Source organism: Grampus griseus, assembly GCF_964374135.1.
Source record: "Grampus griseus genome assembly, chromosome: 3".
Lineage (NCBI taxonomy): Eukaryota > Metazoa > Chordata > Mammalia > Artiodactyla > Delphinidae > Grampus > Grampus griseus.
This window is the reverse complement of record NC_139019.1, coordinates 9,871,534-9,895,596: the sequence shown is the minus strand read 5'-3', so window position 1 is coordinate 9,895,596 and position 24,063 is coordinate 9,871,534. Positions and strand designations below refer to the sequence as shown.

The 24,063-nt window shown below is 37.8% G+C and overlaps 1 protein-coding gene across 2 annotated transcripts in view; it reads left to right on the top strand.

Annotated features, from left to right (window-relative positions):
- Window positions 1-24,063, top strand: part of CTNND2 (catenin delta 2) — a gene marked incomplete at its 5' end in the record, with an annotated part of 935,921 nt that overhangs the window by 154,931 nt on the left and 756,927 nt on the right. For both annotated transcript variants that reach the window (XM_082650874.1, XM_082650873.1), the window contains one exon: window positions 8,159-8,295. In XM_082650874.1, the coding sequence (XP_082507000.1) occupies window positions 8,159-8,295 (137 nt within the window). The remainder of the gene's footprint in view (window positions 1-8,158; window positions 8,296-24,063) is intronic.

The following is a 24,063-nucleotide window of genomic DNA, read 5'->3' as shown; positions in this document are numbered from 1 at the left end:
CTGGCCCTTTCCTCTCTGCCAGGAACCCCTGGCCTTTCCAATATCCACTAATCAAACCCCAACCTTCCTTCAGCTTTTCTCTTACTCATTGGGTTCTGAGGGGACCCTGCTTGCAGTTGAGGAATCTGCCAGATGTCACTAAACAATCTTACCTGTCGGGAGACACACGTGTAGGAGGTTGAGGTACCTGCCCCTTGCTTTACCTGTGTGGGCTTTGGCATCTCAGGTCACAAGCTTGGCTGGGGCAGGGCTCAGGAGGGCCAAGGACTCACCCTCATCTGCTGACTCCTTGGTCACGAGTACAACCTTTTCAATACTTTTTTAAGGTATTAAGTGTTGATAGAGTGTTTGTTAAGACTAGATGAAGATGCCTGAGATGATGCTTTAGAAGACAAGACTGCGAGTTACTGAGAGAAAAGAGCCAAGAGAAGACCCTCTCCTGTCCTCACCAACTTCATTTTGCTAGAACTTTCCTGTGTGTGTGCCTCCCCCGGGCCTGAGCACTGCTATGCCACCTTGCCCCGTGGTCTCCACAGAAGCTTTCTTTTTTACCTTCAGACATAATTCAGGTCCTTAAGAATAATCATTCAGGTGGGCCTTAAGTCTGTGGTGATATTTAGGTTTGTCCCATTTTCCTCAACAGTTGATAGAGCACGCGGTGACTCATAATGGATTTCCTGACCATCCGTGTTAGGTTCAGCCTCCTACTGTTCCCTCTTTTCTGAATACAGATAAAAGAGTCCCCTCATGTTTGACACGTGGACTCAGCATTCAGAACTCAACAGCTCTCCACGCTGCCATCATACATCTTCCACCACAGCAACCAATGACCTTGTGTCTCTGACTCCATGGCTATCTCACACCTTATCCCCAACTTATCAGGTAGCATCGGACATTTCTCCACCTCCTGGCTTTGCCTGCTGGTGCCCCTGTAGTTGCATGTTCTGAATATGGCTCAGTGCTTCTTCCCATCCTTGCGTGGTGCTCTCCATAACTTTTGCCAGATTCTGTTTGCAAGTTGCGGGTTCCAAGTATCAAGTCCTAGAAGCCCCAGAGTGTGCTGCATGGGTGGTCCTTGTCTTAGAACCAACAGCCCAGGGTATACATTCTCGGCTAGTGCACTAAGGCAAAAGTCTTACACTCGTTCTAGGATTTGGGAAGAACAGCTTTCTTGAGTCGAAATAAAAAGATGTCATTTCAAATATCATTTAGAGAAACGTTCTTAATGCAAAACCCGTTTTACTTATATTACGTGCTCTAGTGAGCAACCACTACTGATTTTATAGTGATAGTTCATGCATTAACTCAACAAATATTTATTAACTGGCTGCTATATACTAGATACTGAGCTAGATGTGGGAAATTTAACATCGACCAAGACAGGTTGAGTTTCTGCCCTAATTGTATTGAGTTTTGACAAATTTTAATTATGATATTGTTTATGTTATTAGGAGAAGCTGAAATTTTACAGTTTTCTTTAAAAGGAAGGAGCAAGGATGGGTATATCTTTATGTGTGTAGCGTGCATCTGAGAGAGAATGATGCTATGCCTGTTCCTCTTGGTAGTGACATGCTAGTTACAAATACAGAACTGCAATTTTGGTGACCAGAGTGATTACACAGATGAGGTGTTCCATAGTGTTGTTCAGGTCATTAGTTCATACTAATTCACACATTCCCTGTACCCTAATGTTAATGGGATGTTTAGGCTTATTCTTCCATTTCACATAATCATAGTCTTTTAAATGTTGCCTGTGGAGTGGAAGGTTATAAGATCAACATGTTAATTACGTTCAGTTTTAAAATATTAAATTGCATATGTATTATATATAGATACATATATAAATGATAATATTTGGAGTATTCTAATGGCCAGTTTCATTATCTACTTGGGTGGAAGGTGATGGCCAGTTATGAAAGTGATGCATAATGATGAGGGTAAAGCTAAAAGTCAGCATTTGCTAATATTTTTGTGTTTTAGAACATAGAAGGGGGACTGTCTTGAAGAGGGTGGGACTCATGAGAAGGGAGTAAGGCTAGGTGTGGCAACATGAGTTTTGCTTGCCGGTTTGGTGTGAAGGCAAGATGTCAAGAAAGTTAATAGCAGAGAGTCTTGAAGCCATAGTCTAAAGGTGAGGGAAGAAGAGAAAAGTTCTAGAAGTTTCTAGCAACTGTAAAGTAAAAAGTGAAAAGGGACCTGGCTGAAGGGGAAAAAAGCAGTATTTGGAAATCATCAATCTTTACATTCCCTCATTCACATAAGAGTGTGGTTTCTGGCTAGAGCTGCTGTGTGCTGCCCAGATGTCAGCAGCAAAGAAGACTCACAGGTATATGTATTTGAGGTTGTAATTTTTCAGGCCAGGTCACCTTCCTCCGCCCCAAATCTGTTCCACCTGCAGTGTGGACACCTTGGCTGGTGGCCACTCAGACCAAATCCCGGAATCACCTGTACTCCTCTCTCTTTGTCTTATGTACCACATGCAGTCTATCAACGATCCTGGCAGTTCTCACTTCAAAATATAATTATAATCTGACCACTTCTTCCATCTTCTACTGCCCATGACTAAAGCCGAAGATGAAAGATTACATGAGAGAATTGACTATAGGGTCAATTGGGTATAGATCAAGGCCGTCAATGGAGCTTTCTCCAATAATGGAATTCTTCTGTATTTTCACTGTTCAGTGCAGTAGCCACTGGCCACATGTGGCAGTTGAGTACTTGAAATGTGAATAGTGCAACTAATAAACTGGCTTTTTAAAATGTTATTTAAATTTAAATAGCCCCATGTTGCTAGGAGCTACTGTATTGGACAGTGCAAGTCTAGCTAATGAAATACAAAGTGAGAGAGTGGCATGGACATATATACACTACCAAACGTAAAATAGATAGCTAGTGGGAAGTAGCCGCATAGCACAGGGAGATCAGCTAGGTAGTTTGTGACCACCTAGAGGGATGGGATAGGGAGGGTGGGAGGGAGGGAGATGCAAGAGGGAGGAGATATGGGGACATATGTATATGTATAACTGATTCACTTTGTTATAAAGCAGAAACTAACACACCATTGTAAAGCAATTATACTCCAATAAAGATGTTAAAAAATGAATTAAACATATGACATTTGTATTTAAAAAACAATATGTGTAAATAAAGTAACATTTTGTTATCAATGTAAAAAAAAAATACTTAGTGAGTCCCACTGTATGCAAGGAATTTGGAGACTCTGGAATTTGAAGCAGGTAGGACTTGCTAACCTAGGAGGAAAAAGAAAACAGGTCTCCATGACAGCAGAGTATAATTGAAAGGATAAGAGGTTGTGGGTTACAGATTGGGGGTGGGCAGCTCAAGAGGAACAAAGACCGTATCATGGCGAAAGGAACTTGTTTCTGACTCAGAGAGGAGGAGATCCAGTAATGCTGGCACAAGAATGCTGGGTTTGTCACTGAATTAGATGATTGTGTGACACAACGGTTCATCAGTTATTTTTTGAAGATGGCTTTATTTTGGTGTCAAAGTCATCAGTTGCTAGGCAGAAGTGGCTAAAGAAGGAACAGGTTTGAATTACAGAATAAAATAAGGATTTATTTTCCTTCTGTGTGTTGGAGGTCAATAAAATATAACATTGAATTGAGAGCAAGAGAGTTTAGCCTTTCTAAGCGCAGATGCGATTTTAACATGTTACCTAGTGTAAATTCATAGTGACTATGTTTGGGGAATAAAGGTTTAGAACATATATTTGGACCTTACAAAATCTTATTACATATGCATATAAGAGTTCAAGTTGAAAAGGAGTCTCTGTATACGGGAACTACCTGATTTTGCTATTACTGTCATCCTAACCAAGTTTCCTGAGTTTCTTATCAGATTGTCTACGAAAGTGGTCGTACTATGGATGTTCTTAAGTTAGTGCTTTGTTCTCCAGGCTTATTTCACAGCACTGGCACACATCTTTTTGTAAGCTTTGGTTTATCCAGGTGTGCTGATTTGAAGCAGTCCGTGCCTTATCTCGACACCTGTAGTTCATCTGGGATGAGTGTGTTAGCAGAGGGCTGCACTAAATAGTACCACCCTGCTACTCTCGCGATTCCCGGGCCTCCCGTGCCCACCTGGAGGTAATTAAGGGAAAGGAAGCTGAGAACGATCTAACCCTGTTTGTATCAGTCTGTTTGGGCCGCCATGACATGATATCACAGACTGGGTGACTTAAACAGCAGACATTTATTTCCCCACGGCTCCGGAGGCCAGAAGTCCAAGATCAAGGTGCTATAGCCACAGAGGTTTCTGGTGAGAACCCCCTTCCTGGTGGTCACTTTCTCTCCGTGTCCTCACGTGGTGGAGAGAAAAGCTCTGGTGTCTCTTCCTCTTCCTCTTTTTTTTTTTTAATTTACCATTTACTCATTATTTATTTATTTGGCATGCAGGATCTTAGTTCCCCAATCAGGGATCAAACCCGTGCCCCCTGCAGTGGAAGCACGGATTCCTAGTTCCTGGACTGCTCTTCTTATAAGGACACCAGTCCTCTCAGATTAGCACCCCACCCTTATGACCTCATATAACGTTAGTGACCTCCCTGAAGGCACCATCTCCAAATACAGTCACAGTAGGAGTTAGGGCTTCAATCTATGGATTTGGGGCGGCAGTGAAGGAGGGGAAGGTGACACAATTCTGCCCATAACACAGCTCCTGCATGTGAGAGTGTAGAGCAGTGTAACGTGGGCCCAGGGGCGGCTAGTCGTGTTGTTTTGTATTTTCTAGACCTAGAACATGTGAGTAGCAAATTCTGCTAGAGAATAAACCACCCAAAATCTGACATTATGGTTCCCTCATATTGTCTCTTTTTCTCATGCTGATGATGAGTCTGTTTAACATGCAATTTGGGTGTTTGTAGATTCTCATTCGACTACATATATGGAAAGACTTCTTACACAGTAATCATGTAAAGGGTGTGAAGGGGTATTGTATGTAGGAGGAATAAATCTGTGGGAAAATATTTCTTGTATTCGTGGTAAAATAAAAACAAAGTCAAAGAGATAAGTTTTTCTATATCAAGTTGGTGAAAGCAAGACAGGGTAATAAAGGCCAGTGTTGTCATCCTCTTGGGGAGGAGACATTCTCATGACACTGCTGGTGGGCAGGTATGTTGATTTGCTGTTGGCTCTCAAAATCCGTGCAGATTCTTCATTCCATCAAGTAACACTTTTGGGAATTTATCGAAAATGTCAGAAATGTAAAAATGGGTAAAATGATAAACAAAAAATAAGTGAATTATGATGCATACAATTATTGAATACTAAATATTTATTACATCATTAAACTATATAACAAATTTTGCTGATGTAAGAACTAGTTCGTGATAATGTTGCTGAGTGAAAAATTTTTTAAAAATCAAAAATATTACATTAATACTCCATTATGTAAAGTTCATTATGCAAAATAAGTCAAATCAAAAAAAAAAAAAAGTAGGAAAAAACCTATACCAAAATACCAAAGTAAATATGTTTATCTGGGATGGCAGAATTACTAATGGTTGCTTTTCCTTTTTTTTTTTTTCTTTTTGTCTCTCTACATTCTACAGATTTCCTGGAGTTAGAATAGATTAATTACTAATATTTAATGGATTAGCTCTGTTTAAGACTAAAGTACTTAACCGTAGGCTGCAAAGTCTGAAGGCTTAAGGCTTTTTATACTTATTAGCAATCCAGGGCTTGGTTCTGGCAGTATTTACCCAGCCCTCCCTCTTTTCTGTAAGCTCTAAGCTAAAAAGGTTGGAAGTGGAGGCCTGACAGTCTTTACCACCCATACGTAGTGATGACCAATGGTTAAATTAAATCTGGATGTTAAAAATTACGAACCACAGAAATTATTCCAAGTCATTTTCACTAGGGCATAGAGGTTGCCTTGGGTAGCAGTGCCTCTATGGTGGGAAAAGCCTTAATATTTCACTTCTCTTTCTGTTATTGCGATCAGGGGGAAGGAGGGAGCATATAAACAAACCGAATCATTGCTTATACTCTGTGGGTCAAAGTTGTCAAGTGCCTAAGGATATACTTTGATTTGTTGCCTATTAAATCCCATATTTTAAGATGACAGGTGACTATCATACTTTTAAGAGTTACATTTTATAGAAATTGGTGTGTAGACAGCATTTAGAAGGCAATAGAAGGTATGGGAAATAGGCTGAAACATCAAAGCCCACTAAAATAGGGAAAAAAAGGGAGAAAACTTGAGTTCTAGGTCCACTTATGTTACTTAATAACTTTGGGACCTCAGACAATTTCGTTGTTGAAAAATTGTGTTGATAATAATACTGGCCCAGAGCTTGAATTCAAATCAGCCCAATAAAATTTAGAAACCACAGAAGTTAAAATAATAATTTGAGGTATGTAAGAACGCTTTTTTCTCAGCGTAAGGCTGTTCTTACGTAGAGTGCCCTTTGGAGGCCCGTGCCATGGATGTAGGTGGAGATGCACGGTCAAGGGGGGGCTCCCCTAATGACCAGAGGTGACTCTTTCTTCAAGAACTGCCATTTTCCTTTCTTCTTTCTTTCTTCCCTTGCCCTGTTCTCCCATCTCCCAAACTTCCCCTAAATAGAAGGACATGCCTTTCAGGCTGTTTTACCAGGCATGACATTTGCTGGTCTGTTTATGTCCATCCTTGTGATTATAAGGCTTGATCAAATTAGAAAACCACATATGAAAGTAAACTGAACACACAAAAGTACTTTATTTTTTATTTCCCACCCCCAGCATCATAATTACCTAAACCTCTTTCTTTCCTCCTGTTGGTATCCATCACCTAATATACTTTCCACTTGTTTGCCATGGTTGCATTTGGCCAAATTATATTTCACTTGATCCTTTGCTTGCATTCTGCTTGTTAATGTCATTTGCCCAAATCCTCCCATATATTCTATGTTTGTAACAGATTTATTTTTCCAATGATATTCTAATCCCCATTAGTAATATTATAAGGAACTTCAAAAAATAAAAACAAGTCAAAACTAAGTTGGAATGTCCAATGAGAACATTAGGTTACCACGTTTTTGTCATATATTTAAAGGAAAATTCTATACTGGAGCCCTTTGGGGTTTGCATATCCCTAAATTATTAACTAAATGCCGCTAATAACATAGTACAAGGGCTGTGAAGAAAATTATGTTGCTTAGTTTGAAACCCAGGGTGCTCAGATACAGTATAATAGGAGATACCTTTTAACATTCACACAGCAATGGTTCCTGGAAGGACATGTAATATAATAGCTTAAGGCAAGAAAATAACCTTGATCTACTGCCAGCCTTTTATTTGAACAGTGATTTTTGTTGTGCCTGGGTAAAAATTGCCCTGAGTTACTTATTACTTCCTCTGCTGATGACCATTGCTAAGTAATACATGTGACAGATACTTCAGTCTTATTTATTTGTGTGAGAAACAGAAGTACAGTGGAAAAAATAACTTCTGAGAGTCCTGTTTTTAACCCATACATGTCTGTCCCTTTATGAAGTGGGCTGATGTTATCTGAGTCTCTCCTTTCTTTCATCAGTGAACTCAGACAATAAACTGTGGCCAATGAGTCTCGCCAGCTTTGCAGCTCTTGTCTGCTGTTGGTCTCAGAGTTAAGAACTCAGCAAATATTTGTGGAGTAGGCTAGCCATTTACTATATTTCACAATACCAGCCGAGGTTCTTATGTCAACTGTGGTGTTTCTTAATTACTTATAAATTATTGATCACTTATTTTGTGTGATTTTCATATCGAGGAGAATATCTTTAGGTTTTCTTTTTTTGAGGTGAAAGTATGTCAGTGCACAAGTAATAAATGTATCTAAATCAGATAGAAAATGGTAGTTTGACGAGCTTTTTATCTTTACTTCTTTATCCCTCTGTTTTTTCTCATCTTACTTGCCTTTTCTATCTCATCATTTCTTCCTCCATTTACCTCAAAGACAAGACACAAAGTTGTGAGCGTATTTTGGAATTTGGTTGGGGTGGATATAGGAGAGACTGTCTATTTGCTTGCTTCTCCTTCTACAATTATGTCACGTGCTTTCTCTGTAGTTCATACTTTCCATCTTGCCAAAGTGTACCTCTTAGAGCTGCCTGATAGTTACGTCTGTTTACAGGGCCAATATCCAGTGGCACTGAGCGTGTCCTCTTGCATTGCAGGAGCTATGCCTGTCCCAGACCAGCCTCCATCAGCCTCGGAGAAGACCAGCTCCTTGAGCCCTGGCCTCACCACCTCCAATGGGGATGGCTCAGAGACAGAGACCACCTCTGCTATCCTCGCCTCGGTCAAAGAACAGGTAGAAACATTCCACTTTTCTGACATACACGTGGGGACATTGTAAACATCATTCTTTCCAGATGAAAGATGGTGATTTAATTATGTTGGGATGAAAATCATGGTTTTCTAGCAGAATGTTGGTATTCATTATACAATTGCTATTCACGTATGATTATAATAGCTTTTGACTCCGTTTTTATTTGAGATTTAGGCAGCTTTCCTTGAAAAAATATTCTACAGGAACAAAAACGAAAATTGCAGTCAAAAATCCTATAGGTGAAGTTTTGGCAGATTAAGTGATGGACCTGACGTTTAATACTGTTAAATGTGTGAAGCCAAATAATTGGTTTGTAGAAACCTAAAGTTTAATAAAATTTCAAAGTATATCCATGACGCTAACAAACTGGTAAGAGTGAGAGCAGATGAATATTGTATCATTGTGGGCCTAAGCAAATTTGTTTTCCCAGTGTTTCCAAGATGGCTCTGGAAGAATGCATTTGAGAACTTTTCCTGTAAAGCTGTAGTCTAAATGATTCTTCCTCGACCGTTTCTTTGCCATAAAAATGAATAAGCAGATAAATCTGAAGTCTTAGATTTAAAAGTAATTGTTTCATAAAATTCACGTTTCTTATAATTAAAATGTAATAAATGATTAAAGAAAACTGGAAAATAAAAAAATTTTAATTTGTTTCTTTTGCTTACCATGAGCTAGAATGCAAATCAATATTCTTTTTAAGTGCAAAAGCATCCTGTGTTTGAATTATATGATTCAGGGATGCTGAATTAGCAGCAGCAGTGGGGTAAGAGTGACATAACTTCACTGATCCCAGGAACCTCTCAACAGAGCAATAGACTAAATGTGGCAATTAAGGACTCAACTAGTAGAAGGACTCAGTTTTCCTAGAGGACATTGATTTTGTTTAATAAATGGGGACTGATTTAGGTAAAGGTAGATGCTCAAGTTATCAAAGAGTAGCTAAGGAAAGGTTCATTGATGGAAAGGATCAATGATGCTGTCAGTCAGAATTGTGTCACTAGGTCAAGAAAGCGTGAAGCAAAAGTAGGTTCACAAAGGAGAGTCGAATAGATTGATTGGATAATCTAGTTTGTGAAAATGGTAAGTGAGCAGGAAATTGGGTTGAGGCCCAGGCTGTATTGCTTGATTAGTTTGCTTCCAAAAGCCTACCTGTGAGAGTTTTCTGTTTATTTTTCAGGGGTAATGGAAAAGGGGAGCAAAAGTTCATGATACTTCTTATACTCCAAATACTGCTTTGTTATATAGCTGGGTTAGGTCATGGATTTTTATTCTGTCATGGTCTGGAAATCTTGCTAGGCCACTAGCTTTAGAGCAGTGACAAAATGTAAAACACGAGGAATAAATTTGATAAGATAACCAGACCCGTCTGATGAACACTATAGTATTTTATCAAAGCACATAAAAGAATTGAGAATAAAGGACAAGGCATGCTACAGTCCTGTGTAGACGAGCTTGACACCATACCAATATTACTGTCTCCCAAATTAATGTAACATTTAGGCAGTTGTACTCAGGATTCTGTGGCTGACTGTTTCTTTGGCAAATTGGATCAAGCTATTTTAAAGATCGTATGGAAGCATAAATATGTGAGAGTTGCAGGGAAAATTTTGATCGAAATATTTTACCTTGGACTTATATATACTACCAAATGTAAAATAGATAGCTAGTGGGAAGCAGCCGCATAGCACAGGGAGATCAGCTCGGTGCTTTGTGACAGCCTGGAGGGGTGGGATAGGGAGGGTGGGAGGGAGGGAGATGCAAGAGGGAGGAGATACGGGGATATATGTATATGTATAACTGATTCACTTTGTTATAAAGCAGAAACTAACATACCATTGTAAAGCAATTATACTCCAATAAAGATGTTTTAAAAAAAAAAAGAAATATTTTACCTTACTAAACATACAGTTGTGTCCAGTTGGCCCCAAATAGAAAGAATAATCTCTCTAGGACATAACTAAAGATTCAGAACAGATTAAAAAATATAGAGGAGCCTGACTCATTTCAAAGTATCTCGGTTGAGTACAAAGCAGTGGTGGAACTGGTGTTAGCATAACTGGCTAAACATCTGGAAGAAAATTAAGGCCCTTAACTCACAATATATTCAGAAATAAATCTCAAAGGAAAAGCAATGTAACTGTCAAAATAAAACTATAGACTTGATGGGAGAAACATTGGGAAAATATTCATGCAACCTAGAGGTGGAGAAGGCTTTCTAAGTACGTGCAGGAAACTCAGAAGCCATACATGAATGGTTGGTACAGTTGGCAGTGTGAATACCAACAATAATAGCAAGGAATAATTTAACATAAAAAAGGTTAAAAATAGACCACGGGAAATAACGTGTCACAAATATGACAAAATGTTGATATAATTAATAAATTAAGACTTCCTAATGTTGATGAGAAAAAGACAAAGGAATAGAAAACTAGGCAAAAAATATCAACAGGAAATTCAGAGAAGAAAAATGCAAACAACCAATAAACATATGCAAATATTTTTCACCCTAATGTGCCAATCAAGGACATAAAATTCAGAATGAAAACATGATTTTCTTTAATCTACCAAATAGACATTAAAAAACAGTATATATTATAAGCTAGCTACAGTTAAATTTTGAGGAAATTCACATTCTTTTTCATTCCACATGAAAATGTGCTTTACTGTAATCTTTTTGTAAAATGGTGTGTTGCTGTGAGTTGGCTTTTGAAATACTTCATAGCCTTTGATTAGTCATGCTTAGACATAGGTTCTATAGAAATGAGTGACCTAGAACATAAGGTATTAAGTATGAGTATGTATTGCAGAATTATTTGGGATAGTAAAAAAAAAAAACAGTATTGATTGATGAAAAGTTTTAAAAATGGTATCTCCTTTATATAAAATCCTCCATATAAAAGATATATCCTTTCTATGCAGTTATTAATAAAAGTGAGTTAGATATATATCTAAACTTTGAAAAAAATCCATGAAGATTTTAGAAAGGAATGGTATAGTATTGTATTATCCTGTTTTTAAAAAGCGAAATAGTAAACATATTTTTTGTTTGTACATGTTTATGAGCCTCTAGAAAAGTGTACAAGGAAGTAAGCCAAATTATTAGATTTCTTGCCATACGCGTTTACATTTGGACAGAGGTAGGAATGGGCATAGAGGACTTAGAGGATCAGGAAGTGTATCAAAAAAGGGGAAGATAATTGGGAGACTGGAAGAAATATTAATTGGGTTTGGATAATAGGAAATAGTCCTTCAGCTTAAATAGTGATGTCTGTAGTTGAGAGAGTGGATAAGCTACTTAAAGGAAAAATACATTACAGTAAATAGAATGGCCTCTCCAAAGCCTTGATGAGAATTTAATAAAAACTTACTGTGAAGAGTTTTTTTCTAATTATTAAAATAAATTCATTGCTCGTTTTTGGAGATGCTTTGTGGCAGATAAGTAATGTGAGGAGGAGTGAAAATGTCTTGGGAAGCTGAGTTAGAGCAGGTGGGAGCGGCCAAATCAGAGACGCGGCGGTCAGGTCCCATGTGTGCTGTCTGGCAGTTTGAAGGCAGAAATCAACAAGCGGCTAAGCCCGTGGACTTCCTTAGTGTGGCCTCATGCAAACAACCAACCTCTTCCTTCACTGGGACATTTTTGTCCTAAATTATTCTTAAAACGTCCTTCCTCTCTTTTTCTCATGCATAGACCATCCTTTATGGAGTTAAAACTAAGTTAAATATATTTTTAAAAAATATTAGCTGAGATGAAAGAAAAACGACATTAGAAATTAATACCTTCTATGATTCTTAACAATTACGTGTATAACCTATTTATAAATCTTTTCACGTAAAGAATATCGTTTGCCTGGTGCTTCTGGTGCTCAGAAGAGATAGCTTTCTTGAGTAAAAATCCTATTTATTCATTTAGAGAATTTCAAGTAAAAATATTTTATGACATTACAATTATGTACCACTCTAGTCCTGGCTTCTTGGACGTCAGTTCTGTAGGAGGGAAGTGATTTTTTTTTTTTTTTTATCATAGCAAGCATATATTCTGAGCTGACTGGATATAATAGGTTCCATAATGTAATTACTAATTCATTAAATATATTGCATACCTTATTTAAGCAAATCACAATAAAGGATAATAACAGAAATGGATACGTAAAGAAAATTCAGTCTAGTAAGAATTCATTGGAATAAGTTGTTAGTGAGACTAAGAACAGAAGTTCTGGGGCTGGTAGTTGACATTGCATAGAAATAAATTCTACTCTATAACCATGGAGTGGAACTTAAGTCATGCCAAACCATGAACCATGAAATGCACCCCACGTAGCATGTATGGCACGACTTAGACATTTTTAAGCTGAGCCCTAAGTGTTTGAACACACAGCAGCCATGGATTGCTCAGTGAAAAGGTGTTCATTGATTTTTTTCTTTCTTTGCTCTGATTTCCCATCTTGATTGCTTTTTAACTGGTGAATTTTGTACTTTTATATTAACATAAACAGAACCATGATTTATGCTATACTCTATGGATAATTTTCTGTATTTCAGACACATCTGTCTCGTTGCCAACAGTTACCAAGTCTCTTGTCCCATGGGGCTCTAAGAGAGAGGGACCCAGTCCCCACTCCCTCTCTTGTGAGTGTCCTTCACCAGAAGAGGAAGAGAGGACAGAGGTTGGGCATGTGATGATTCCCATCATATCATTTGAGCAAATAGCTGAGAGGAGACTGATAACCCTTCATCACAAAGAGGAGACAGAATGATGTGATGGCTAAAGGGGCGAGAAGGGCCGAGGGATTTCAGGCTGGGAGATATTGCTATGATGATGGCAGTGACCCAGAAGAAATTAATGATGCTTGGGAGGGGTATAATTTCAGCGGGAAAATCACTGAGTAGGTGAGAGTGAAGGGGACCCAGTGCACCAGCAGAGGGAATGGCTTTTAGAACAAAGACATCTATGAGAATGGGGGAGAGGCAAAGTTCATGGCCTCAGGAGGGCTGATGGCTTGGTACGGGAAACATATGTATTTCTCTTCTCCTGTCATCAGGTAGACATGGTCAGTTTGTTTTGAGTTGTTTTGGGGTCTGGAGAGCTGGGCTGAGCCGAGGTGGAGAGGCACTGGATATGATGAATGCAAGAAAATGATTATAGTGACGGATTTTGGAATTGCTGCTAAGTGAAAAGGGGTAAAAGGCAGAAAAAGTGGTAGGAACAGTGGATTCACAGAGTGAATATGTATGGTGATAGCATGAGAACTGTGTGCTTAAATGAAGAATTTGAAAGTAATTATTGTTAGTGTCGAGACCTAGGTAATGACTCTGGGAAATGAGATCAAATCAAGAAAAGAGAGAGAGGGGACTTCCCTGGTGGCGCAGTGGTTAAGAATCAGCCTGCCAGTGCAGGGGACATGGGTTCAAGCCCTGGTCCGGGAACATCCCACATGCCACGGAGCAACTAAGCCCGTGCGCCACGACTACTGAGCCTGCGCTCTAGAGCCCCGAGCCACAACTACTGAAACCCGTGTGCCTAGAGCCCATGCTCCACAGCAAGACAAGCCACTGCAATGAGAAGCCCGTGCACCGCCATGAAGAGTAGGCCCCGCTCGCCCCAACTAGAGAAAGCCCGCGAGCAGCAACAAAGACCCCGTGCAGCCAAAAAAAAAAAAATAAATAAATAAATTAATTAATTAAAAAAGAGAGAGAGAAAGCTTGTTGTTGACTGTGAAAGCTGATGTGAGAATGAGGACAGGGCAGAGGCTCACATCCCCATCACTGGAGAGACCCGAGGTGGCCTCATGACTGCAAGAAATACAACATGTTTGCTTGTGGTTTGCCTGGGAGTAGTCATCTGATCTTCATTTTCATATTTTCATTAAAAAAAAAAATTGTTCCAGTGCTGGTCTGTACTATTAGACAAGAATTTACATTTACTCATGCCATGTAATGTTGACCTATGTATTTTACCTTAAATCAATATGTGTACTACTTTGCTCTTAAGAAAACCATGGCTTTCCTAAAACTACACTTGTTTTGAAATACATTTCTTTCCCTTCAGTTGACCTATGTCTCCTTTGATCATCACATGCTTCCAGAGTTGATATCTAAAGGGTCTTCTTATGTAAGCCAAAAAAATTATGGGGACTTTAAAAACCATGTTTTAATTGAAGTATAGTTAACTTACAATGTTGGGTTAGTTTCAGGTGTAACAGCAAAGTGATTCAGCAAAGTGATTATGATTTCAGATCCTTTTCCATGGGGAACTTTTTAAAAACCTTTAGAGCTCATATTGATCTTTGTAAATTATTATGGCTCAGATAAATGTGTTTTTTGTCATGATTCTACCAGTGAAATATACTTAATAATGAACAGATTAAATAGAAAATTCTAGATACATAACAGTATATGCAAATGTGTCATTTTGTTGGGTTTATTTAATAGTGTTTATCAATTGCCTGCTATGTGCATAACACTGTGCTTCCCCTGGGTGATACACAGATTTGGAGTTTCATTGCTTTCAGTTAGTTAGCCATGAAGCTAAAAAGATAAGACAAACATATATAAAAAGTTATAAAACATTAAAAAATTGTAGGTGAAATTTTAAGAAAACTCTCGTCAATATATTATGAAATTCCAAGTTATTTATACCAATAAACTTATTCCTTAAACTTTATAGTGTTTATAACCTTAGATACTGTATTGCTACGGTAATTTCTCCTGTTCTTTACATTCCACAAGGACAGAAGATTACATTATTGCTTTTAGAGGAAATTTTTAGGACCACAATTTAGGGTATTGCTGATTTTCAGGTAGTAAGACAGAATTCTCTTGCTTTTAATCAGTTTTGTTATTATGTTTAATGTAGAAAAGTAGGAGAAAGGCATTTCTGAGCTCCCACTCTGCAAAACTACTACACAGAGGACTTTCTATATGTTTGAACCATATAAAGGTACTAAAAAAGCATTTTAAAGGATTTATCTTATGTAAAATCTAAAAAAAATGTAGATCATTTACATTGACTCATGTGTGAGGATAGCATGCCTTTATTTTCACTTAGTGTCTACACTTATAATTTTAAAATTACATAGCTCTGTATAACAAGAATGCTATTGGGAAGGAGTACATTATAAAACACTTCCTTAATTGGTATTTTTCCAGTGCCACGTAGCAGTGCAGAATCTCTCATTATTATTAGTGTTCCTGTAATGTGCAACAATAGTTTCTGATAACACAGTGTGGGAAATGACCTATATAACTAATCAATTTCCCAACTGTATTTTGGAAAACCGTTTTATGAAAGTAATGACAAAATTATCGTCCATGAAAAAGAGGAAATTAAAACACCTTTAGGAAAGGTCGAGAAGATAGAGAAGGATTATCTGTAAAGACTAGTGAACTTTATATTCATTTAATCAGGGAGGAAAAGAATTAGACCATAGTGCCACAAGTTGAACTTTCTGCATGTATTAAAATTAAAATGAGGATTATTTGATTGATGATTTTCAAATTTATTTTTTGTGTTAGGCCAGATATAGATTGAAAGTGAAAAAAAGGGCATGATTTTCCCCCTATTTTCATTGCTAGACCACAGACTATGTTAGGAGAAGTAAATGACTGTCTGGACATGTGGATGGGGAGAGGAAGGTGCAAGCCAGGAATCTGTAGACCTGGGTCTTTGTCGATGGTATAGTTCATAACAAGGAAAGTATTAGAAAGCCTTGTAGATATCACATACACAGGAGGGGAGCCAGATGTAGATATAGTGACCAAATGGGTATTAGACTTCCAGCCGGGCAAAGAAAGCAAGCACGTGGTGTAGGTAGAGTTCCAGACTTCCAAGTAGGAAGGAAAGGGATGGTCATGTGGCACCAGCCTGATAGGACTGGCTAGGTTTGAAGCAAGTCTGTTTCTTTGTGTATCGTGGATCTTTTGAATCACAAGAATGGTGGTTGAAATTGGAGATCAAAGAAAGACAAGGGTCATAAACCATTTGTGTAAGATTTGGGGAATTAATGCTAGGAGTTCTAGTTATGGCTGAATAATTCTGGAAGTGTGGATACATCATCTGCCTCCCTTCTCCGCACCCTCCCATGCTCCCTCATGTGTATTCTAGTTGTGCCTGTAAGTTATTTTGACTTTTTTTCCTAAAGCTTGATTTTTCCCTTAACATTTTACTTTGTAACTCTTCTCAAGACACATACATACTCATCCGTCTTTTTAATAACCCCAGATTCTATTCTAAGAATTAATTCATTTGGTTGCTGTCTGCCCCGCCCCTTTGAAGGTATTAGTTCAGTTTTTAGGGGACTGAAGGCTATAATGGGAAAAATAAAAATGGATTAACCCTTTATATGCTAAGTTAGAAGGTAAGCTTTTAATAGGTGGGATTTTGTAACAGGACATCATAGTGCATTTCTAATGCTTCTTTCATATTTATTGTTAGAATTCATTGTTGAATATTAATATGTGAAATCACATTGACTATTTTAAATGTGATGTTTTAATAGTTTTTAATGAATTTGCCATTATAAAATAATTCATGCACATTGTGGAAAGTTTAAAAAACTCAGAAAGGAATAAAGATGCAAATTTTCTTTGAGAATAACACTGCAGCTAGAGGCTGCTGCAAGTATTTGGGAAGATTTCCTTCTAAGATTTTTATGTGACTATAAAATTATTTGTGCACACTTTTAATATTTTATACTTTGTACATTTAACAGTTATATCAAGAGTATTTTATATCACTAAATATTAAAACATTTTTCTAATGGCTATATGAGCAGACACACTGAATTATTTAATATTATAATTTTATTTAACTTTTTCCATCTTAATCCAGTTCTTCGGTTGATTCAGTTTTCTCAGATTGAAAAAAAAAATGACATGTCTTACTTTCTTGTACATAAATCATTGGGTCTACTTTGACAGAGGCTGCCTGGAGCAAAGTTTTGAGAATGATTTTAAAGACCCTTACAAACTCACTGAGAAAATCTGCCAAAATTAATTACTGATAAGAGCCACAGGCAGGACATATGAAGCAGGAGCTCCTGGGGTATAACCCTCTACAGGATTTGTACAGAGCTGGAAATTAACAAATAGAATATTCTAGAGGGAGTAAATGGGGAAAACATGTTTAGTATTCAGAGCAACTGAACCAAATATGGTAGAAATAGGCAGAATAAACATAGGAATTATCATAGGGCGAGGAGACAATGTTAGTGTCTCAAAATAACAAAAACATTTTTTAAAAGGACAGATGTTAAATTTCTTTAAACTTTGTATATTTTAATGAAATATATATTATATATTTCATTAAGATCTCTATGTAAATCTTATTTCATCAGACATATAATTAAATAATGACTTTTTTCTTTAGTGATTATTTTGTTCAGTGTTTCCTGTATATGACCAAAGAAACTCGAACTTTAAAAACTACTCAGTTTACCTACCATATAGGAAATTGCTATAGAACTGAAATGAGAAATTAGCTTGTTTTTCTCTATGACCAAGGTTTTGCTGAGGTCAAATTAAGTGTTGCGCCTTCCTGTATTGTTCTTATTTAACTCAGAAAAGGGAGGTGGGTCATTTCACCAGTTTGATCTGCAATGTGTTTTTGAAATCTGAAGGAATCATTAATGAGACTCCAAACAGATAGAATTCAACGAACTTATACAGCTCAGTGTTAGTTAATTTCTGTGGAGAAAATGTGAGGCGACAGGAGTCCCGTGGATTAAATACCGTAACATTGCTTTCCTGGAACATTCCTGTTTCTGAGAGTCAGTGGTTCGGACTGACGCTATCTCTGGCATGCATCAGCAACACAGGTAAACATGCCCCAGGCAGCCCATCGATCATGTTCAAGTTGCTGTCATTCGGCTGCAGTCATTAAAGGAATGTGCAGGTTCATGCCCTGGGCTCTAAATGAGCCGGCTGTCTAGCGGCTGCCATAGAAAAGTGAAGACCAGCGTCTCTCACTAATGACAAGTTCTGACTTTCACATTCTACTCATGGTCTCTGAAAGCAGCTGGAGGACTCAATATCAATGAGACCAAAACAAAAAAAACAAAAATCACTTTTGACAAGTAATCTTCGGCATTTATGTAGCGAATACTAACTAGTTCTATTCACCAAGTCTATAGATTTAGTTATCTGGGGAATCATTTTGCAGCTTACATCTCCTGGCAGATCTGCTGTATGAAGAAGTTAAGTTCAGAATTAAAAACTGAATTACATAACAGTCAACCTAAGGTTGTTCCACAGTTGTAGGCAAGTCCAAGCAATTCCATGCACAGTTGGACACTGCCATCTCTTGTGCTCTGGGAAGCAGGACTCCAAGGTATCAACTAAGGGTCTTTACAGCTTTGAGCGGATTGGAAGCTTTTGAAGGGCAACTGTAGCTCTGCTGGCCAGCGCTTCTGCCCAACACCTCCACAACTGAGAAGCCCTCCACCCAAACTAAAGATCTGCTTTGAACCTAGCCCATTAGCTAACGCAGACACTTTTAAGAAATAATACCGTTCATTCCAGCTGCTTGTCAGAGACCTGCAGTTGCCTGCTGTAGACCTGTCGAAAGTCAGAGGCAGTTTATTCTTAAAATGAATAATCTAGAATGTAAATTCTCTCTATTTTGGGATCTCTGCTCATATCAGGGATCGCACCTCAGTCCTCCGCAGTAATGTCTTCCAAGAGCGTGGCTTTAATAATGCTGCAGTAATGCGATGACTCCACCTTTAGGGAGAATAGAGGTAAGAAATTACCATCCTGGGAGCTTTTCTGGGTTGTATGGAAACCTGATGTTGAAAACCTTTTGCACACTGTAGTCACTTGATTTAGCAGAAATGAAACATTTTAGTACTAGATAGATAATACTGTTATTCCTAGAAATAATAATTAATAATGCTTATTTTCTGAGAAACATCTAAGTTTACTGATTAATTTATCGGTTAGGTTGTGACCAGGTCTCCTCCCCTTACTGTGTCACCAGCACCCAGGTGAGTGCCAGACCCAGAGGGCATGTTTAATATATTTGTGTTGAGGTTGTAAGTTGACGAATAAACTTACTGTGTTTTCCTGTTCTGTTGTAGCTCAAAAGTGAATGCTTTGTCTAATTGTGATGAAAGCCATTAGTTTAGTTGTATGGCACAAGGATCTCGTCTCCACTGTTACACTGATTACGTTCTTTTATCCTTATTTGAATGGTTGTATTGCATCCATGTCTTCCCTGCATGTTGTTTCAGAATTAGCCCATTTACTTTGATGAATCCCAGACCCCCAAATTGCAGTTTCCTCCATAAACAACCCAAATCGAAACTTTAAAATGAGGCATGTTAACTGAAACATATCCTTCACTAATAAAATATGTAGGCGAGTGTCTTTTTTTTTTCCTTGAATGGACTTGTGTGCCTTATTTCAGCCGAAAGTAAAAACAAAAAACAAGCCACCAACTTCCCTGTTAGTACATGAATCAGCAACTTCACACATAAAAAGGCACACAGACACCCAATTCCTTTTGTTTCTATGCAGTTATACCAAATTTCTCATATTTGTTGAGTATCTGTCTCAATCATTTCTAACTATTCTTTGAAAATATACTTTCCCCCAGAGGTTAGAGCAATCCAGCTACAATAATTGTTTGCTGGTCTTGCATTTCCTTTGTGTTTGGGAGATTTTTCACCTATTCACAGTTGATGGAACTCAATATGGTCATAGTAGAATCTTCTGATTATTACAGATTTTGACATACGTTGTTCTGTAGTTGCTATTTATTTGTATGTTTTTTTAATGGTGGTATGCTGTATGTATTGTGGGGTTTTCTTGTTGTTGGCTTTTTTATGTACTGGCATAAGATATATTGTGTCTTTTTAAAATTAAATTAATTTTTAAATTGAGATATAGTTGATTTACAATGTTGTGTTAGTTTCAGATGTACAGCAAAGTGGTTCAGTTATATACATATCTGATATATCTGATATATATCTGATATATATATCAGTTATCTATCTATCTATCTTTCTATATATATATTCTTTTTCAGATTCTTTTCCCTTGTAGCTTATTACAAAATACTGAGTATAGTCCCCTGTGCTATACAGTAGGTCTTTGTTGTTTATCAATTTTATATATAGTAGTGTGTATAGTAGTGTGTATAGTAGTGTATATATGTTAATCCTAAACTCCTAACTTATCTCTTTCCCCCATCGTGAGCTTCTTTATTTGGACTTTTCTGGACACATAGGAAGCTTGCTTCTTCATAACTCAATACAAGACTAATTTCAGTTGTATCTACAGGTTACAGGAAATAGAGTCTTCATATTAAAATGTTATAAGGATTTCGTTTGAATAATCATAAGTGCTATTGTAGCATATCCTGATTATGTCCCCAGCTCATTTGAGGGTTATTTTGCAGGATTTTCTCATGAGAAAACTCTACAAAGTGAAGATGGCCTTAAAACAGCTTGTTACTGAAAGCCACTTCACTAAAACATAAAATCGGAGTATACTTTCTATGTCAACACCAGAAGTGCACAGGTTGTTTTTGTGAGAAATGTGGACCCTATATAAATGTTGCCTCATGGTGAATTAAAACAGGTGACAATATATTGACCCTGTAATACTCACTGTGCAAGGTTGTATTGTCAAAAAGTGGCCATAGCGTTATTTCCCATCTCTGTGACCTTCTTCTGATGTGAGTCTGACACTCTCCCATTGACAGATGGGCTCTCTATTCCCTGTCCTTCACTTTGTATGGACTCGAGACTATGGTGGAAGTGACACCGTCTGACTTTTAAGACGAGAGTGTGAGGGGCAGTACACTTTCTAGGTGGTTCTCTTGGGATACTCATTCTTAGAAACCAGCCACCATAAAGTGGAGGTGGCTATGTGGAGAAATGCTCAGTCCTTGAGCTCATAGCCCCGTCTGAACTTTCAGCTGACACCAGCATCAACTCGCCAGCTTTCTGTCATCAACTTTCCAATGAGTCATCTACAGTTGAGTCCCAGACAAGTGGCCCCAGCTACAGTCTGATCCCACCGATACTTGAAGAATGATGACCAAGCTAAACCATTGTAGTTTTAAGCCAGTTTGGGGGTGGTTGGCTGCATAGCAGTAGATAACTGATTTAGTTGATTTTCCATGTTTATAAAAAATCAGTTGTATTAGACCGTCTGTATACTTTTCTCTACTTCTAAGTCTTATGGTTCTATACATCCTGAGGTAACTTTAAAAGATAAGCTTATTGAAATATAACTCACATACCATACAGTTCACCCATTTCAGTGGTTTTCAGTGTAGTCACAGAGTCAAGTATAGTCACAGATGCAACCGTCACCACCATCTAGCTTTGAAACACTTTTGTCCCCTCAAAAAGAAATCCCATGCCCATTAACGGTCACTCTGCATTCTCCCCAAGCCTCACAACCCTAGGAAACAATTAATATACTTTCTTTCCTGATAGATTTTCCTCTTCTGGCCATTTCATATAAATGAAATCATACATATATGGTCTTTTGTGAATAGCTTCTTTCACTTTTCATAATGTTTCAAGGTTCACCCATGTGGTAGTATGCATCATTATTTCACATTCCTTTTTATTTCCAAATAATATTCCATTGTATGGATATATTTCATTTATTTCATTTATCCATTCATCTCTTGATGGGCTTTTGGGTTGTTTCTGCTTTTTGGCCATTGGGGATACCGTTGCTATGAGTAGTTATGTATAAGTTTTTGTGTGGACATATGTTTTTATTTCTCTTGGGTAAACACCTAGAAATGGAAATGCTGGGTCATCTGATAACTCTCAGCTCAGTATTTTGAGGAACTGCCAAACTGTTTTGCAAAGAATTTGCATCTGTTAGTGTACCACATTCTTCACATCCTGCCATCACTTGTTCTTGTCTGTCTTACTTACTTTAACCATGCTCTTGGGCCGAGACAACTTTTTTAAATGAACTGCTAGACCAGAGCCTGAGGACACACACCAGACAATCCTATGGTAGATCAATAATACATATTTAAATATTTAAGTATTATATTTTAAAAACTATTTAGCAGTATATTTTTGCAGTAGACAAAATAAGCTCCCAAACATTTGTTATAAGCCCCAGTGTTTCCAGGGCAGCATACACAGTCCTGTGAAGAGTCCAGAAGCCAAGTTACGTTGAGTTTCAAATGGAAGAGCCAATGATGTTTGGCTTGCAAACTATGGTGGTAGAGTGGGAGGGGTGGGGGAGGGAAGAAGGGCTATAAGAACTGCCGTCAAATATGGAAAAGAAGGAGGAAACATCTATTGAGCAGATGTTGTACGGCTAAGAGAATTAGGACAAAGGATCAACATTTGGAGGAGGCGCGTTTCAGTTTCGTATCAGACGTGATTCTTAATTGAAACTTAGGCAATTTTAAGCTGAAAAGGAATAATGCAAAGACATAGGTAACTCATGAAATATTTTGAAGGTCCAAATAGTCAGACTTGGGGTTCATATTGCTAAGGATGATGGCCAGTTTTCTTGCAGGTCTACCTCGGGGATGGGTTCAAAAGGTGGTAACTTTCAAAAATGGAAGGAATGTTCTCAAGGATGCTGGCAAATGACAAATTTAGGAAAGTACCAAAAAGTACAACTAGTTATTACTGCCTCTTCAGGAAATTCACCAGCAAATAAGGATCAATGGCAGCCCTTTTGACCAGTGGGTGGCAGCACAGAAATGTACCGTGATTGTCTATAAATTTGTTGATAGCGATCCCTGCAGCCCTGGGTGGGGCTGGTGGGGGAGCCCTTTGTTGCCAGTTTCGTCTATTGCCTTTCCACAGGATGCTCAAAAAATGTTATTCTTTTTCTGACTAGGACATAAAACTAGGATATGGAATTTCTAGGATACTAGGATATGAAAAATTGGGGAAGGATATGTGCTGTACCATTACCTAACCCCCAACCCCCCCCCAAAAAATTAGACTTCCCATAATTTCAAAGAAAGAAACATCAAATTCTTGATTATTAAAATTAAGCAAGGAGAATCTAAATGAGTATCTGTCAGGGACTCACTTTGGATAGAAGGTTGAATTAAGTGAACTCAGGGCTTCTCCAAATGTTAAATATTTTTGAAGTCTGACATTCAACTTGTTAGTAAATAAAATCTCCTAATTAGTACTCCATCACTAAAGATAAATATTGCAAATTATTTTATAAATATTAGCAAAGTTTGAATGTATGCATATTTGTCATACCTGCTAAGAGTCTTTTCCCGGGTCTGAGATAGTCCTAACTTTTAAATATTTGGTATCTATCAACAGACCGATTATTATCGCGGAGCATTAGAAACTATTGCCTCCATAGCAAGTCCAGTTAAAGACTTAAGCTAAGACATTTGATGAACTTTGATAGGGGGAAAGGCAATTGGCATTACTGGGCTGAAAATGTTTCTTCCAGTTTCAAGGACAAATTAAAACTTCAGAGCTTCTGCCATGGCACCATAGTAAGCTAGCAGTAGCTCCTGTAGGTGAAGTGTATCATCTTGTTTTAATGATTTATTTGTAAGTAGATATGGGATTTGGGCCAATATTTGGCATGATGGGAAAAGTAATAAACTTGGCATCAGTAGATTTGATTCAAATTCTTCCAGCATTTTCTTATTGAATGGCTTTGGTTAAGGCATGTAACATCTCTCCAAAACTAAGTTTGAGGATCTAGTGAAATGCGGACAATCATATATCAGAGTTACGATGGAATGTATGCAAATTATAACACAACTTGTAAAAACACATGTTA